Source organism: Ceratosolen solmsi, unplaced genomic scaffold (genome assembly GCF_000503995.2).
Source record: "Ceratosolen solmsi marchali unplaced genomic scaffold, CerSol_1.0 scaffold10, whole genome shotgun sequence".
Classification (NCBI taxonomy): domain Eukaryota; kingdom Metazoa; phylum Arthropoda; class Insecta; order Hymenoptera; family Agaonidae; genus Ceratosolen; species Ceratosolen solmsi.
The window spans coordinates 2157773-2176753 of record NW_011948412.1 but is presented as its reverse complement, the minus strand read 5'-3'; the positions used below and the strand labels follow the sequence as shown (position 1 = coordinate 2176753).

General features: G+C 32.7%; 1 protein-coding gene across 1 annotated transcript in view; it reads left to right on the top strand.

Moving 5' to 3' along the window:
• Positions 1 to 1281: 1281 nt before the first annotated feature.
• The window catches only part of Reck (reversion-inducing-cysteine-rich protein with kazal motifs), a 28848-nt gene continuing 11148 nt past the window's right edge, over positions 1282 to 18981 (top strand). Inside the window, 2 exon segments of the mRNA XM_011504498.1 lie at positions 1282 to 1514; positions 15515 to 15567. Of these exon segments, the coding sequence (XP_011502800.1) occupies positions 1421 to 1514; positions 15515 to 15567 (147 nt within the window). The 5' untranslated portion in view covers positions 1282 to 1420.

The following is an 18981-nucleotide window of genomic DNA, read 5'->3' as shown; positions in this document are numbered from 1 at the left end:
TGCGCATTTAATGAATATTCAGTAATTCGTTTTATATTATCTTTTTTACACTGATTACCTGATAATGTAATAAAGAACTGAAATAATCGCTGCTATAAACAATATCTACAAATTTATATTAGCAAGCAGTTTACTCTACATTATATGATTTCTACGAATTGCTTAAAAAGTTATCCAAAGAATAATTCGTCATTCTTTGCATTCGTAGTATATATAATAATTCACTTGATACGCTACTCTCAGAGACTATTGGAGATCCTTTCACCGGTAATAATACCTAGTGTACATGGAGATAATAGTTAGTTTTTTTTATTTTAAATAAAGTTAAATACTATTACTGAAAAGCCGTTGACATATATAAATAAAAAATGCGAAAATACTTGTTTAACTACAAAGAATTTGTACTTTTATGAATATAAATATACTTATTATAATCATATATAAAATAATATTAAGATAATTGTTACTTGATTCAATTATTAAAGACTGGCAATTCCACGATAAAGTTAAAAAATCTATGGATTGTAAAAGCAGTTTCGCTTATTAAATGATTGATTGTAGAATTTTTTTTAAACGAATTTTTAAACAGTTTTAAATATGGAAAATTTAAGATATATAAACTAAATATCAGCAAGAAAAATATAGAATTCTTCAACCGGTTTTAATTAAAATTATATATATATATATTTGCGCTAAATGGACAAAATCTGCTACCTAGCTTCGTAAATATTGAAACCATTAGAATTCAAATGTTGACAAAAGAATCTCGTTTATTACAAATAATGACATGCGCTGAAATGAGTCTTATGCGAAATAATGTATATCTGGAACCAAAGAAAAATTGATTAGCAACTTGGTATCACAAAAAGATTACGATAATAAGTATAGTCGGCTATTATCATCTTGCATCGGTGGTGGATAAATTAGTACAAGGTCAGTACTGTAATTGTAAAGAGTATATAATAAATAAAAAACAGAATGTATTCCCCGTGTCAGGCTCGATTCTCTCTTCCTCTTTCTTATTTTTTACAAGTACATTCGCAAACGTAGGTACAAGCGTAGCTGAGGAGCTCTTAAATTCGCTCTTGAGTCAGAGTAGGTAAAGTCTTCCATGAAAAATCTGAAAAATCGATGCCCCTCGACTCTTAGTGGCCAATAGATGTCGGAGGTGTGGGTCCTCCCTCTCCTTCACCCTTGTCACATCTTGCGACCTTCCCGCGTCCGCCTACGCTCGGCGCCCCGACGCCCCTCCCGACGACAGGACTCTTCCACCGCCTCGGCGAAAGCTCGGGTGCGTGCAAAGCTCAGTCGCTCGGGCGCCGCCGAGGTGATTGTCGCGTTGCGTCGATAACACAACATACGGTTAACGTTTTGACACGTGCGCAACATGTCGGCCTACTGACGAGCTCAACCGGGAGACATGGATCGGCTGCCAATACCGATTCGGATGCTGCTGCTGCTGCAACTACCACCACTACTACAGCTTCTACTCGCTCAAGATGGAGTGGCTGAAGGTAGGAACTTTAATCTTGCTCTTGACTGTCTTTAAGCGCAGCCGACCAACCACTGTTGCCTCGACCGTTGTGCTCAAGTGTTGCGATTTCGAAAACAATTGAGCCGGATCGTTGAGATTGTAAAACCAGCAACTAACCACTAAAGTTAAATATATATATATATATATATATATATATATATAGAGAGAGAGAGAGAGAGAGCGGGTGTGAGAGAAAAGACGAGCACTTTACGCAAATACGTTGTCTCGTCATAATCGCTTACCGCTTATCTCAAATCGAGAATACTATAAATCATAGGGAAACACATCATTAATAAGAATCCAAGATCGCTGTATCTGATGTCAAGGATTGCGGGACATCTCCGGCGACACATTCGTTACATCGCAACCCAAGCAGAGAAAGAACGAGGAAAGGAAGAGCAAAGGGAGTAGGAAAAATAAACAAGCTGCCGGCTTTTTCGCGCGTTAAAAATATCGCGAAATATTCGCGCGCAACGGATATTGTCGCAGCTCGTTTCGTGCGCACCCGCACATTAACTTGTGCGCATCTGCACTATTGCACACGTGCGCGCGCGCTCACACACATGAGAACACAAATGATCCCAGCAAAAATACGAGCTCGAGACAGATTCATTGAACCCTTGCACTTTCAAGTCGCATCGCAGTGTCTCCTTCGCGCCTCTTTGACTTTGTCTCTTTTTTCCTTTAACGCGTCCCGCATTACTACTATATTTGCAATTTTACCTCTATCCTTTGTTTTTTCTTTTTTTATGTTTCTACATTTCAGTATTTTAAGCGTCCCCGTATGCTTATGTCAATTTAAGAGGACACGCATACTGCTTCATTTATTGCTTGGAATTTGCACAATAAAAATCCATTTTGTTACTAACACCCCTTTGCTTAGTAGTAATAGTTACATTGTGCAGTAGTACTACTGTATTTTTGCTTTATATATTTCGTGTCTATTTCGGCAAAGATATTATTTTTTAATTAATAAATATAACTTTCATAATACGAGATATTTATAGATGTTTAAAACTTTTTTACGAAATTATACTTTACATCTTTGAGATGAAATATCAAAATATTATCGTAAAATATTTGGTTTATACCAATTAATTAATTTTTAATTTGTTTTACAAAGTTATCGCATTTATTTTAATATTAATGCACTGGAATACATTACTTTCTGATAAAAATAACATTCCAATTAATTGCTTGACAAAAAATCCATTAAAAAAAGCAAAAATTACCGTTAACAAATAAGTTAATGCCTACGCACTTAACAAAATATTACACCCAAACTGTATGTAATAAAAAAGGATACAGTGTTTGCAATTTATTATTTGTGCATGAATATTTTAAATGCATGAACACTTTGTATGTATTGTACTATAATCATTGCTAAGATAATAATTATATATTTTCACATCTTTAATTTTATGCTTGCTTATTCTTAGTTACTTTTTCTTTCTCTATGTATTTATCCCTTTCTTTTCTTCATATTACATTTTTCTCTCTTTCTCCATCACTTTATGAGATATCAACAACAGCTTTCCGCCATATGTGGCTTCTTTTTCCTCATTCCCCTTTTCCTGCTTATTCTTACGCGCCACTTCATTATCTTTTTTATTATTGTTATCATCCCCACTTTATCAGGTCAAATTATTTCCAATTTCTATCATTCTCCTCTCTTTCTTTCTCGTATCCTCTTTCTTATTCTATTAGTGTATTATCTTATTAACTTTTATATACATACATTTGTACATTGGATAGATAAAAAAAATGATTTATAAAATATTGATTCATTAATAAACATTTTATTATTTCCTAATAAAGTCATTTGGTATTATAGTTATATTCCGGGTCTTTTTCTTCCTACGGCCTTTTTTTATATTATAAATCGAATGCTGTTGTTTAATGTAGGCGTATTATTTTTATTTATCAAAAAATTTTATAAATTAATTTTTAAAAATATACTGAGCAATAACTACCATATTTACCATAATTCTTTAGAAAATCAAATAAATCTAATTTTAAATATTGCAAAAAATACTGAGGCTGCAAATAGATTGAAATATACCTTTCAACGATAAAAAAAAAACAGTAATTAATTTTTCCACTTTGTTTATCGTGCATAGTAATAACTAATAGGGCTAATAAGATAAGTACGAACGTATTATTTTATTAGTTCCGAGTGCCCCTCCCAATGAAATAAAATAAAATTATCAAGCGCAATCATTACTTTAACGCAATAGCAAACTAAAAATTAAAATAATAATTTGAAATATATTTGTGAATGATATTTTATTGTAAATTTATAACTGAGTAAAGATAATGCTAAAAGAAGTTCGCGCATGTAGCTTGTTAGCGTAGCCAGAAGCTGATAAGTTTGAAAAATGTAATCCGCGCACAAAGTATGGCTCTAACATCACGATTCATCACTTGACTAAAATTCATATTCACACTATTCTATGCATTAATACGTGTTCAGATTAATTTTGAACTTACTTTAAACTTATCTTTGCAATCAGGTTAAACATTTTTTTGGTGTTTCACATCGCTTTCTATTCTTTTCATGTCTTTGGCTTCGTCGAGGGTGGGATCGCGAGTCTAAAGCCGGAGACTGAATTCATGACGCGGGTAGCTCTTTGATAAATTTATGAGACCGAATTTAAGCCTCAGTCTCAGAGAGAATTTTTAAAAATATTTTGGAATGACCCAAATTTACAGAAATTCGAAAGATTAATGTGTCAATCGTTAGTGCTCCGCATATACAGTATTCCTCCTATATTTGTAATCATTTCTCACTTACGCGCAATTGAAACGTTTTGTGAATAGACAAAAATGTTTATATTATGCACAGGTATGCATAGAATTATAGATATGAATGTATATGCAAAAGGTTAATATATTCTCCATGAGACTTTCTTGAGGACCGTTTCATACGGACTGCAAATTATAAGCGATGCATGCACGCACGTAAAAATTGTCTCGAGCAAGCCACTGCCTTATTCATATAAATGTTTTTACGTTTAAATTTTACAAAGTTTTGAGATTAACCGGAGAAAGGACATTGCCTCATTTTTCTGGTTACTACATGTTTTATTTCTAATTGCATTCAGAATTTCATTATATCGCATGTTTTTCCTAATAAGTGTGCATATAAAAGAGAGAATTGATTGAATTAATATTATTATTACAAGGTGAAATTAATAATAATTGCAGTAATTCGTGTAATTCTACACTAATAAATAATCGGTAGATTGAAAATTAAAAATTAATATAAACTATCCATAGAGTAGTTAATACGTACGCAAGTTAGCGCGCGTGCGCTCACACACACGCACACGCGCGCACACACGCACACACACACATAATATATTATAATACCTTCATACAGTATCAAATAATTCTATTTGAAAGAATGAACATTTTTCATTATTTACCATTTTACACTTCAAAATTCACAAATGCTTCTCTATAAATATTGAGCACATAAGGCAGGCATTGTTTCTAATACAGATATATTAAAATCTGAAAGTAAACAAAATATATGACCGTATAAAAGGTTCTATATAAAAAAAAAAGAAAGAAAATATCGTTTAGAAATGTTGCGTAAAAGTACATTAAGCTGTGTTACATGATTATTTAAGCATCGAATCGAAAATAGTGAGCAATCTAAGAAATTAATGACTACACTTATGCTTTGTTTCTGTAATTAAAATTCCATGAAACAGATTTGAAGATATATCGCGATCGAAGATAAGATGCACTCATCATTGTTTTTGAGATCGATTCAACGAGATCTTCGATCATGGACAATGAAGAAACTGCACATTTCGATATAACTACGAAAGCGTGTACAATAAGCTCAAGAGTCATAAAGTAACAGGCCCATACACCTTGAATACAACTCGACATGTAAAGGCTCGGATATCGTGCATTGTACCACAACATTTCAAAATATATCCCTCTTCCTCCTCGTACGTTCGCAGGTATACGTGTCTGTAAACGTGGTAGCTAAAGAGAGAGAGCGAGAGAGCGAGAGAGAGAGAGAGCGAGAGAGAGAGAGAGAGAGAGAGAGAGGGAGAAAACGAGAGACGGCGCTTGTGAAAATCGCCAAGTTATTCATTGCTTGCCACAACGTGAAGATTTACTTCTGGCTGTACGCGCAGGAGCACGCCGCTCATTTCGACGTCGCGAAAGTGAATCGCGCTCATCTTTCATCCTTTCCTCTCGCAATTTTATTTTTCCACCAATCTTTCTCTCCCTTGACGCTTTCTCCGTCTCCCCCTTCCCCGTATTCCCTCTACTTGCCCTCGCCCTGACCGTTTCGTTTTTGCGTTCACTACGCGAGGGGGAGGTGATCGTGTATTATTTTGGTCTCGTCGTCACGCGATTACAAAGATAGAAGTGAGAATTTTATTTCATTTTTCCGTAACTAGTTGTTGGTGTCTGTCCGAACTGGGTCGCGAATTTATTTTACGATATTTCTGGACGGCAGTAGACGTGCTCATTTTCTTTGTGTCGTTTTTGGTTTTCGAATCAATAACGATTTTGTATTGAAACTTTTGAGAATGAAATTTATTTCTTGTCTTTAGAGCTCCACAAAATCTAGATATCAATTTCCGCAAGGTGCCGTCATTACCACGTGATTTTTCATTATTTCGTCAGAAAAGTCACCTAATTAAAGCGTCGATCGAGTAGAAGTCAAGATACTCGCGATCTCTAGAGACACAGAAATTTGCTCGTATGAAAATTATTAAACAATATTAAATTAATTTCGAGCATATAAACATAATAATTTGAGATCTTGTTTCCCGTGATGATTTCATTCTATGGTTAATAAGCTTCATTTACATTAGATAAATCAACGTATTTTTTTAGCTTTGAAATAGTCATCTTAGCGAAGTATAAAACGATCTTAATGAGTAGTAACATTTTGACACGATTTTAGTGAAATTTCTCTCACTCGACAATTAGAAACTAAAAATTTTAGCACAAAACTTAAATATGTAGGCATTATAATCGTGAGATTCCTCTAAACTGCTTGATAACTTTATCACCGTAGTCAAGTCTCCTGAATCGTGCATTACAAACTCGCAGCTTCTCGCAGCTTCAGAAAAGGAGTTTCACCATTCGCTATGCGTTCACGCACACTCGTGTACAAACCGGCGCGCGCCTATATCCCAAGATTTACGAGCTTACTGATCCAAGCCTCAACTGGTAACCCTCCCAACTTGACGCGCACGAGCTCAAACTATAATAAAGTGCCTTATGCGTAACTCACGACGCACTTTGCACCGTTCCATGTTTGCTTGTTCATTTTTGTGACGTTTACTTAATCAGGATTGAGTTCCGTTGTGAAACATTCGATGAAGTTAATTAATGTCTTTTGAAGCACGTGCATCGATATATTAATTGATTTGCCATTAAGTCCTATCGCAACTGTAACCAAATGACTGTTCAGCTTCTAGGCTGACACGATTAAAACGTAAGTGCTTTTCAATTTAGGCAACATTAAATTGAAAAAATTGAAAATTTAATAGCGCATTCAAATATAATCATGTGTTCAATTGTCTTTTACAACGCTTTCTCCATTTCTAATTGGAATTCCTGATTCTAAGGCTTGAAAATACCGAAGATGGGCCTAAAGAACCGTGCTTCTTTCCTCCTAAATCCAAAAGCAATTGAAACGATGATCGGCGCGAATAACACGGATATTTCCAAATAATTGCCTTCCGCCTAATCTCTTGAAAATTACTGGCTCAAGCGGAAGCTCTCGGCAGAAGATTCGCCAAGGTGACGATAAATAAGCGGTAAATAATCGGGCCGCGCCAGCTAATCGCCTTATGGCACGCAATCCGAGTTTACGAACAACTTGCGACTCTTCGAAGTATAAAGCAAGTCCCTGACGCAGCTTGAGGGCGATGTGAGACGGACCCCCGTGGGCGCTACTCCTGGGGTCACGGGATCCTCGCGATCCGCAAAATAAACACCGAGGAGCTTTGCAGATTTTTGATTATTTATTATTATGCATCTGAGCAACGGACTTTCGAAAAGTCGCGTTTCTCCCGTTCCCCTCTCGAACTCAACGAAACAACAGTTTTTAATTTTTACGAAACTGCTGGACACCCCATTTACCGGCTCTCAATCTCGTCTTTCGAACGCTTCTGAAGAGACATGTTACTCATGATTTAGTAGTACACCTTACGATATAAACTCGAAACTGTCGGAATGGAGATTTTTCTAATGATAGTTTTTAATTAATTATTGCCGTGCATCTAAAAAATACCGTCCGCTATTCTTGAAATAAGCGTTGCATTATTACAAATCCTGGTTTCACTTGAAATCAAACTACAAGGTCTGCTATTCATCAAAATTAGTCTGAAATAAAATATTACATTTTCCGAGATATTGAAAATAAAATGCTCCCTTATGTTAAATGACGACAATTACTTATGTATTGAGATATATAATTCTCATTACTTATGTATTGAGAAAATTTTAGTTATAAATACATCTGAAATCATACTCGCATGGATATTTCGCGATTTCCATGTAACAGCGTTTAACCATTATTGGTTTACCTTACGACTATTTAATCGGTTTCGGAAGTTCGTTCAACGGCAATAATTGATCGTCTCCAGAAAAGGTCCAGGTTAGAGGCGCGCAAAAAAGCTACAAGCAGCCGTAAAAGTGGTGGCAAGGGACCGTGGCCGAACTTAAAGAAAAAGGAAAACGTTGCCTCTGCCGGTACAAGACTGAGACGTTGGTAGATAAATAAACCGGTAAAGTCCCGTGACGGCTTTCGAGCGAGCCACAAACTGCTCGGATAGAAGAGACAAGATTCGAAGCTTCGAAATACACGTGAATTTTCTCGAGATCTTTACGCTTGCTTGTTGTAGAATGTACGATTGAACTCGGCTGTAAATGTGCTCAAAATCAGAAACGTTGTAGATCCAAATGGAGCTGATATATATATATATATATATATATATATATATATATAAATTCATTTTAATACATTCGCTACTACATATATATCTATGAATAATCAGTATCAAAGCACTTCTTGTTGGATAGCTTACGCTGCAATTATAATGAAACAAGCATTTGAACGAGTTATTAATTAGTAATTATCGAAGCAATAATAATTTCGTTTAACTTACGATTATTATAAGTATTTAGATTTCGCTTAATTTAACAACGTAAAAAAATTATAAATTGCAATAAAATGCAAGCATCGCTCTTGAAGAATATATCAAACAATAATATTAATTTTAATGATTCAAAGTAATCGATAAATTGTTCCTGTAACACGTTCAAAGATAGCCTTAAAGCAATATTAGATATTTTATCTTTCGATTACTAGGTAATACAAATTATAAGACCACATAGCAACTGAATCACAAAATATTGAAACAGATATTTAATAGTTAATGGCATTAGATCAATACTTTATAAGAATTAATTTCTCCTATAATGCGATCTACGCATCCACCTTTATATGGAAACTAAATTATTGATTTTTCTATATTTTAAATTCATATTTTGTTTTCATCAATAACTAATTGTTAAGACATTTGCCGTTTATTTTTATTTTACCTGCAATTTACGCTTTTAAGTGTATTAAAATTTTTTTAATTGAAATATAGGCGTTTTTCTATTAAAGAATAAAATAATTTATTGCTGTATAATAATAATACTTCTCAATAGCTTCGGAAAACAACATACTCATTGTTAAATGTAAAACTATCGTTCGTTATATTAATCAGAATGTTTACGAATGTGCAATACTATTCGGTAACATAAGTTTAATAGTCCGTTTTTCGATAGTATACAAAATCACATTATTCGTGCGAAAATTTTTTATTAGTAATAATAGTTTGGTTTCTATAACTAATGTAGATGACAACGCGTTAAATGAACTATTGTGAGTTATATTGGACACGCCATTAACAAAATCTTTATTTCAATCTTCAAAAATGTTTTCGAGTGCTTTATGGATGTCATTAACATTGCACATTACTGAGATGTAGTGTGCGTGCCTTATGCTTCATCTTTATATTTTTGTGATTTAATTTATTACGTTGATGGAATTACAAATCTTTATTTTATTACAAAAGAACTAGTGATTATTCATAAGATAATATAATTCTACGACGAACTTTCCAAAAGTACTATAATCAAATATGGATAATAGAATGTGTTACACACGAGTCTTTATTTATTGAATAAGTTGTTTTTAACATGTTACATCAGCAATTCATGCATAAAGTCAAGAAAGCAAATATTTTCTAAGTAGTACTCTCGAATTGTAATTATGAGATCATAAGAGAAATAAAAGTAAAGATGCAATAGATACCAAACCCAAAGTAAGATACGCGCAAAAAAGTTAATCGCAGAAAATCTAATTTCAAAGCAGACCTACGGGCCCGCTGTACAATAAATCCCAACAGATGCACACGATCAAGGTTCGTCGCCGTCCGTAAAAAATAAGTAAATACGAGAGAACGAAAGAAGGTGTGTACGTGTGTGAGAAAGGAAGGAGAAGAGAGAGAAACAGACAGACATAGAGAGAACAAGGCATAAGAGACTCGAAATCGCGCACATAGTCCGTGGGTGACGTCATTGGGCGACAGCCATCGCGTGTAATTGACCGGACGTGCGAATCGAGCTAGAAGCGAATGGTCCATGAGAACGAGAGTTGCGGGTAAAATGAGGGGCGAAGGAAGACAATAAGAAAGAGTTGTTTAGTAGTGCGAATATTATTACGCTACTAGGCCTCTCTTACTTCCCTTCTATCAATCAACTTATGTGTGGGGTTAGCTTTGCGAATGAGTTACGCTCTTCAAAAGTAAAAATGTACTCGACAATTATATAGGGGGACCCGTAGAGCACTTTCTTGTCATTGATAAATAAATATTCGTAGATCGTTAAGAAATAATTGTGAATTAAGATAAATGTCAATTAAAATATTAAAAAAGGGGATATCATAATTTGATAAAAAGCGTTACATTCTTTAACAATTATGTTACATACTCTTTATAACTTATATATATATATATATATATATATATAACTAGGTTTTAAATAAATGCAATTAAAATAAAGTAGAAAGTAACTTTATCGAATAATATAAAATCAATGTGATTGTACTTATATTTTTTTACAATATAGTAAACTGTGAAAATATAAGCGGAGTTTGGCTACTTTATTTGTTTATAAAAATATCTTTTGAATAAAATGAGGTAGTTGATGAAATTGTCCAATGAAAGCAATTTTCAAAACGTATAAAGATGAATCGAACACTAATAAAATACCAATGCATAAGACAGTTGCAGAGTAAAAAAGCGGCATATTATAAGGGAAATAACATAAAAATGTGTTTAACATTGTTCACCGGAATCGTAAAATGTGTGCAAGTTTAAAACAATGCAGTCCGACGATCTTAAAATTTACGGTTGGTCTACGAGCAAAGCCGAAAGAATACGACAACGACGACGACGATGACGACGACAATCGTCTCAATTCACGCACAATTTTACGATCGCATCTAAACGACTCGGCGCGCGAGCTACCAAGAACTCGCTTGACATTCTAATTTTTACGATGTCGACAGTAGTGAAAACATAGGTGACGGAAAATCCCAGGAAAAGAAGTATATCGATAATTAATTAAGGGATAACGAAAGCTCATAAATCAATCGCTGAATAAGTAAATTGTACTCCGACAGTCTTAGGAACTCTATACTCAATAAAATCATTGATATAAGCTTTACATTATTCATAAAATAGGATATATCAATTGAAAACTGAAAAGTCTGGCGCCTGTATTATTTACACAATTCCGTGAATATTTCAAATCAGTCAATATTAATTACGAATGACAAACTTACTATTGTTAATTAAGTTTTGGCATACGAATATTTGTCATTATAGAAACAATTTTGAATTGTTCGTGACTTGTAATAGTTGTTTCTTTTACTCTGTATCCTTAGAGGCCATAAGCCAGATTTTTAATACGATACGTTAAAGGATACATTTAACATTTTTTTTTAAGAAACGTTGATAATAACTTAATTGGATATAAAAAATGTAATGATATTTTTTTCAATTTATGCCACTGGTAATTAGCCAAGGATTAATCAAGTTAGATAAATTGAATCAATTAATTGGAAGTACTTTAGTTTGATTGATTTTTTAAATAAGTAATATTTTCATATTTTCCATTTAATAGTAAACAAAAAATGACTAGTCCATCAAGTAATAATTTTTCAAAATAATGCTCAACTTAATTCATTTATCGATTAATACAACAAGAAAATAACTGCTGCACTTTTAAGAGAATAATTATAAATTCATTTGAATGATACGATAAACCGGATGGATTAGATCCGGTTTATGCTGTATTTGATGTTTCAAATACAAATATTCTATTGGATTAAAGTGCTCGAAACCCGTTAAAGTTTATAAGCATCCTGTAATAGAGGTGTACGAAGTACAATCTGCACATGTATTAAATTTCGTAAGTAAATCGTAACTAATCGTGGCGCATAATTCGATTTATCAAATCGAAAGTGTCTTCTACTACTTAAAATGGCAATATACAACCGGAAATAAGTATTTAACAGGGAATAGAAGGCTCGGTGAAGAATGACAACTTCGCAATCACTTTCCCGGCATAGGTGCTAGCTAATGAAATCGTCGCGTCTACCGCCGGACGTCCAGGGTATAGAAATGGCGCCTTCCGGCCAAAAAACCCAATTCGTTTTGTACTCTGACTGTATTTGTGTGAACTTGTGCAAAAGTTTCGACACGTCATACGAAAATAGCTCGCATTTAAAAGCATCGCGCGCTTTATTCTATTCAATTGGCGGTGAATGCGCGCCTTTGCATCGGCGTGTCGGCTATCTTTACCTCTCTTTACACGCGATTGAAAATCGGCGCTGGAGAAACGTGACTTTGTCGCTTTAGTATTATACGAAGCATACTTTATGCTGATATGTTGATTGTTCTAATAGGAACGTCGACGACGCTATTGCCTCTAAATAGTAGCTTCGACGCATATTTTACATTATATTTGCAATTATATATTTTTTATAAGAGTGTTGCGATTAAATTTACTATAAATTTAATACTTTACATGAATATATTATGGTTATTAAAGAACATTAGAAAAGACAGAGGGAGTGAGAGATGGAGAGATAGAGAGATAGAGAGATAGAGAGATAGAGAGAGAGAGAGAGAGAGAGAGAGAGAGAGAGAGAGAGGGCGGGACGTAAGTTTATATGAAGCCATTATAATATTGATCTAATTCCCATCTATTATTATATTTAAAAATGAAACTTCATTAACTTCTACAACTTCTTTTTAAATATATAAATCAAATATATAAATTATTTATATTTTAATAATAGTCAAAATAATATTAAATAAATATATTAATTTTAAAGTCTCAAAATGTTATTTATTAAAACTTCGCACAAAGCTACACAATTATATTTCAATGATTAACATAATAGTCTGAATAATATAATTGAATAATGCAAAAGTAAAGGATATAATATACTGTTCTCTCGATCTGTTTAAATGAATAATTTCCGATACTTACAGTGGATGGCAATGTTCTCGCACTTATTGTCTAATCAATTGTTGGCTTTATCGCTGTATATGCGTGTCGGACAAAAGAACATAAAATAAGAATGCTCCTCTAAACTTATGCTTTCCGAAAAATATATATTGCAACGCATTATGATACATATTATGATACATATGAAATGACAAGTACCAGTTAGGCTCGTTAATTATCTTGAAAAATTTAATCCATCGTACTGCGTCTCTGTCAGCGGACTAATCATTCGATTCAAAACAACGTCTGTCAAAACAACAGATGCTACCAGAGCGCAATTAAATTCAGCATCTCGCAATGTACATTTCACGCTCATGAAAATGTCGCTCTATTATTAAATCGCGCGTTTTTGACTGCAGGGACATTCCTCTTGCTACGACGATCCCGAGGGCATATTTTTCAGTTCCCGTCGTCAAGGAGGCAAATAGCCACAATAAATAGAAGGCCGGGAAACACGGGTCCCAGCGTCTCTGGCTCAATTTGCCTCTAATTGGTATTTATTAACTCGAATTAAGAGTCGGCCAGCAGCTCCTACGCTTACCAGCATAGATGCACTTTTCCTTCAGCTTGTCTGCAGCTTCATATTCCGCGAAGTTCGAGCAAGAGTTGAAGATGCGAGTGAGAACGACTTGAGAGCAAATAATGTTCGCTGAATGCATTTCGTAGGTTGGTTTAAGAGTCAAATGTCGCCTTTTCATTCATTCTTTTTATATTGTTTATCTCACTCTTCCACTTTTATTTCGTCGCTATCAGTATTCCAAGGCCCGCTGCTAAGGCTTTACCTGATCCATATGCATAGTCCGTCCAATCATAAAATCGACGGACACACAATTTTCTGTTGAAATTATCATTAATTATGTTCATAACGTGATTTGCGAGTTTCATTAATCATCAAAGGTGAGCAATAAAAACTAGCAATAAAAAAATTATGCAAGGACAATCAGTTTTGCCAACAAGAAGCCAATATAACAATAATTCCGTTTAGTATTGAACCCAACTTTATATTGGAAAATGGAAAAAGATATTGCCATATGAGCAATGTCAAAGTCGCTACATATTGTGCAGTTAGTGACGGTGTATCAATCATACGGCAATAAATGGCATTGCGTAAGAGTCTACGCGCATCCCACCGAAGACCCGCGCACCGTTGATCCGCGACCTCATTACGGTACGAGCTGAGAGACCGCCCTCCCGCTGTTTCTCGTACACCCCCCCCGTCTTTGTCATATTCTAAGAACATAATAAGGGTCTAAAAAAGTTGGGCGTTACTCTCCGCGTGTGTTGGACATTTTCTCGGTTAGGTACCCGCATTGATGAGACCGCCATTCTTCAAACAAATTTTAATTCAAATGCTAACTCGGGTTCCATTCGAATTACCATTTGTTTATTTATGCTCAGTTTCTGAAGGCCATAATGATGTTAGTCTAAAGTCAAGTCTGACATAATAATGTCCGCTTGTGCGAAGTCATTTCATAAAGTAAATCTTCGAATTTTTTGTCCGAATCAGTGTCTCATTTTGTTACGATAAATTAGTATTGCATTTTGTTCAGACCAAATGAGGATACTTAAAAAGTAAAAATGGCGTTTGATATACAATGCCAAATGGTGCGATTTATTTAGAAGATTCATATAAAAAAGGTTAATATGACATTTAATGTATAAAATAATAAAATAAAATTCTATGTGCATTTTCGAAATTCTACAAGTTACAATGAAGTCAAATGAATATAATGGGCAAAGAACCAATGTCATTACAAATGAATATATTCTACCATGATAATATTCGTGGAAATTTATATTTCCCAAAATTCTCTGCAAACGCAACTTCTGTTCAATTATTTACTCCAAAGTATGGAAAACAAAAACTACTAAACGCGCCGCTTTACTAGAATCTCTTATTACTTCCGGTCTAGTTAAAATTAGCTTAAATTAGTTATAAAAAGAGAAACCCTCGTTCTCATTTTCATTCCAAAGGATATAATTGAAAAAAATATTATGCAAAACTACAGTTCATTTAACTTCGGAGACTAACGTTAGCACGTACGGTTAAAATCTCCTAAGGCAATAAGTCGATAATGAGATAATAATAACTCGGCCGCTATTTTTTTAACTTCGTTACCGATAAAGAGATACCGACTTAGTTATACGCGCGCCACCTCAAACGTTCGAAATTCAAAAAGACAAAGCAAGCCCGATCATAAATGAGAGTCTAATACTAGAAGCGCATAACTGAAAGTCGTCTGGCGTAGTTTTGACGAGATGACACGTAGCAGACGCATTGAAAATTGAATTGACGGGGGGAAAACGAAAAGGACGCCGCTCTTGTTTCGTGCTTAAATAACCAGCCCACATTTTTTGTTCCAGAGATGTCCTGCTGTTCGTCAGCCACCGGCTCTTGTCGCAGTGTCTGTTCTAAGGTGCGTATGATCTTTAACTCAATAATATGTAACCACTGTGATGTCTTTTATCTCCAAAGCGATATTTTTTGTCCCTTACAGAAAAGTGCATTATATGTACTTATTTGATGATGCCGTCGATCTTTATTTAGATACTAATATTGTTTAACCTACGATTAATCCTCAATATATCTTTCGTGTATAATTACATTTACGTAAATGTATCAAATTAAGAGCGTAAATTAACGTCCACCATATATCTTCTTTCGGACGTTATTATAATTAACTTTATATAATGTATTAAATCTCGATGTTATAGAGTGTTGAATTTACCTAATTTTCTTGTAATTTTTCAGCCAATGCAATTTGCTTCTTACTTAAAATTTGTGTACCTTATTATACATTCATCTACATTTTACTTTATTTTCAAAATTTGTTATCTTTTATTCGTGCTTTCTAAAGCGTAGAAATACATGCCCAGATAATGCTTATTTGCAGAATGATTCAATGACAATTATTATTTAATTTAATAAATTTCATGATTTTTTGGTAATAAAAAAAAGATAGGAATGTAAAAATTTTGTTATGAATAGAAAATGAACGGTTTAAATAATTATTAAGCCTCCTATTCAAACATAGCTTTAAATAATTTTTTCAAAAAATTCACGAAAACCCCGATAATTATTGAAATCGTTTAATTATTAACTTCAACTTAAGAAAAAGTCATAAACTACTTCGTATTTCATACACTACTTTATGGTAATATTAGATTAGTTTACATTTTTGAAAAGACTACGTTTCCCCCAGGATGAGAGTGCGCAGGGTTTTAATAGGCATATGAAAATACGGGTACTTGGCCACTATTTTCCTTTTCCATTTCCTCTTTCTTTTGCGGTATTTCATACGCATTTAATGGCTTCGGAGATTTTTGTAAGAGGCTAAAAATATCATTGTTGTTGTTTTTACTGATACCTTTATTTCTATAAACTACTTTTCTTCAATTATTGTTGTTATCGTCGTTGTTATTTTTATGTTGATGATGATGTTATTATTATAAAATCCCTATCCATAATTAATATTAAACAAAATAACTAATAAGTAAAATAATCCTAAAAACGTGATATTAAGGAAAAATTAATTGAAATAAGCAATTATTAGCAGAAGTGATAGTAGTATTTTGATAATAGAACTATGAAAAAATACAGAAAAAATCTATGAGAAAATAAAAAAATTATTTTAATGATTTCATCTTATTTTAATCAATCATATTTTGCCTATCATGCAGCCTATCATAGTTTGATCATGATAATTAAACTTAAAAATAATTTAATTTATATACAACTGTACCAATTAATTTTTATAATTTAAAAAAATTAAGACTTCAGATATTAATTTTATATATCGACATCTCTATACTCCTAAATTCAATCTATAACAAAGGTAATTCCATTATGGCATCCAATGCAGCATCAAATGCAAAATTCAATAATTTAAAGAGCTTTATTTGATTTATTATTTTTTTTTAATAAACGCTCTAGCAAAATATACTTGATTGCAATAATTTGCTTATTTTTTAAATTGTTCTTTATTATCCGTAGTATTATTATGAAAAATATAGCTTTTAATATTTATTTTATACTTGATTTTAAAATATTACATGAAAACAATTTATAATACGTATAATTGTATGCTTAACAAGTATATTTCTCTATAAATATATATTTCTCATTTTAAACAATTAGAAAAAATTCACTATTTCAAACAAGTATGGAAAATATTTGATGATAGTAAACAATTATTTTCCAAAAAATTAGATACATTAGGTAAAAATAAAAATACTTTTTCAACGCTTCAATTTCATGTTTCAACGTTTCATACCTTATTAGGACAACATTTCATTCCAGTCGTATCTGCCAATTTTATTACCACTATTTATCAATAATATCAATAATGTAAATCAATAATACAGATATTAATAGTTCTAGAATATATTGATCAGTTATTGAGAATCATATGAACTGATCTGAAATTAACAATTGATATCGATTTGCAAAAACATGAGCAAGTTGGGAACATATATTCCCCCTCCATGATACTTTCATGATACTTTGTTTCATCATTTATTTAAACCTCATACAATTAATTCAGTAGTTTTTCCGGTCAAACATCACAGCTGTAGGTGTCGTCCTCGATTTGCTTTGAAAAGAGACTATTCTTGCCACAATTATACGTGCAATTGTATTAACTTTTCGCTGAATATGCAGCTCGTCTTTTTTTAAACGTCAACTCTTATTGTCTTTTGGATTTACCAGAAAATTTAGGAATGTGATGAGCATCGCTTAATACACTGGCGTTATTCAATTTCATCTCTGTGCCAATAAAAAATAATTGTCGATGACCGTTATTTATTTAGCTATTGCACTATATGAACTGGATATAAGAACAGTGTATTGGGGCCACTTAATGTTTTCAAGTCCATAAGAGATGCAATTATTGTCTTAAATAATATTTTGTTCTTGACCAGAACCCTCAATGTATAAAAAAAGATAAAGAGGAGTTCGTTTCTAGCCATTACAACGAAACAAGGCAACTATTGACTTGACTTTCTTATCCTGTCAATATTAATTGATTCATTCGCATGTGATTGATAGAGTAGTTGATAAAGTTTCATTGTAATATCAGGTATTAACATAGGAAGTAAAAGAAAATGATTATTATGGTTTAAACATTTTTAAATACTTCAAAAGAGCTTTTGAAAAATTTCTTAGAAAGAATGATATAATGTTACGTTAATCGAATAGATATATATATAAAATTTACAATTGATCAATTACATTTGCCATCACGAGAAACATTATAAATGCCCATAAATATAAATAGCTGCTTCATTCATTATATCAATCTGATGATTTCCTAATTAAATGGCCATAAAAAGTTTATAGTATATTCTTATAATAGTATTTATTATTCGATAATTTATTAACATTTATCAAGTGTTTTTATTTAACATACTGCCAACTTTAATTTTATTTAAAAAAAATTAAATATAATTTATTTAATTGTTTACGTTTCAATTGTTAATATTTACGGGATTTTGTATAACATTATTTGAGCTTTTCTCACAAAGATAAATTTAAATAAATCGATACAAGTGGCATATAATTATAGGCCTTGTCAATAAAATTTCTATAATTCATACTTATGGGCAAATTTAAACAATGACTATTCCTTAAAAATAAAAAGAATAAAAGTTGAAAAATATAAATTATTCATAGTGTATATGTTTAGATACAATTTTTTTTTAATTTCAATACACTTTATATTTCAATGTCCATGTTAACATAAATAATTAATGAACCAACAGGAATTTGAAATTATAGGACTATTAAATTTTATGTGAAGCGTAATGAAATTAAATTGTAAATGTTTGGACAA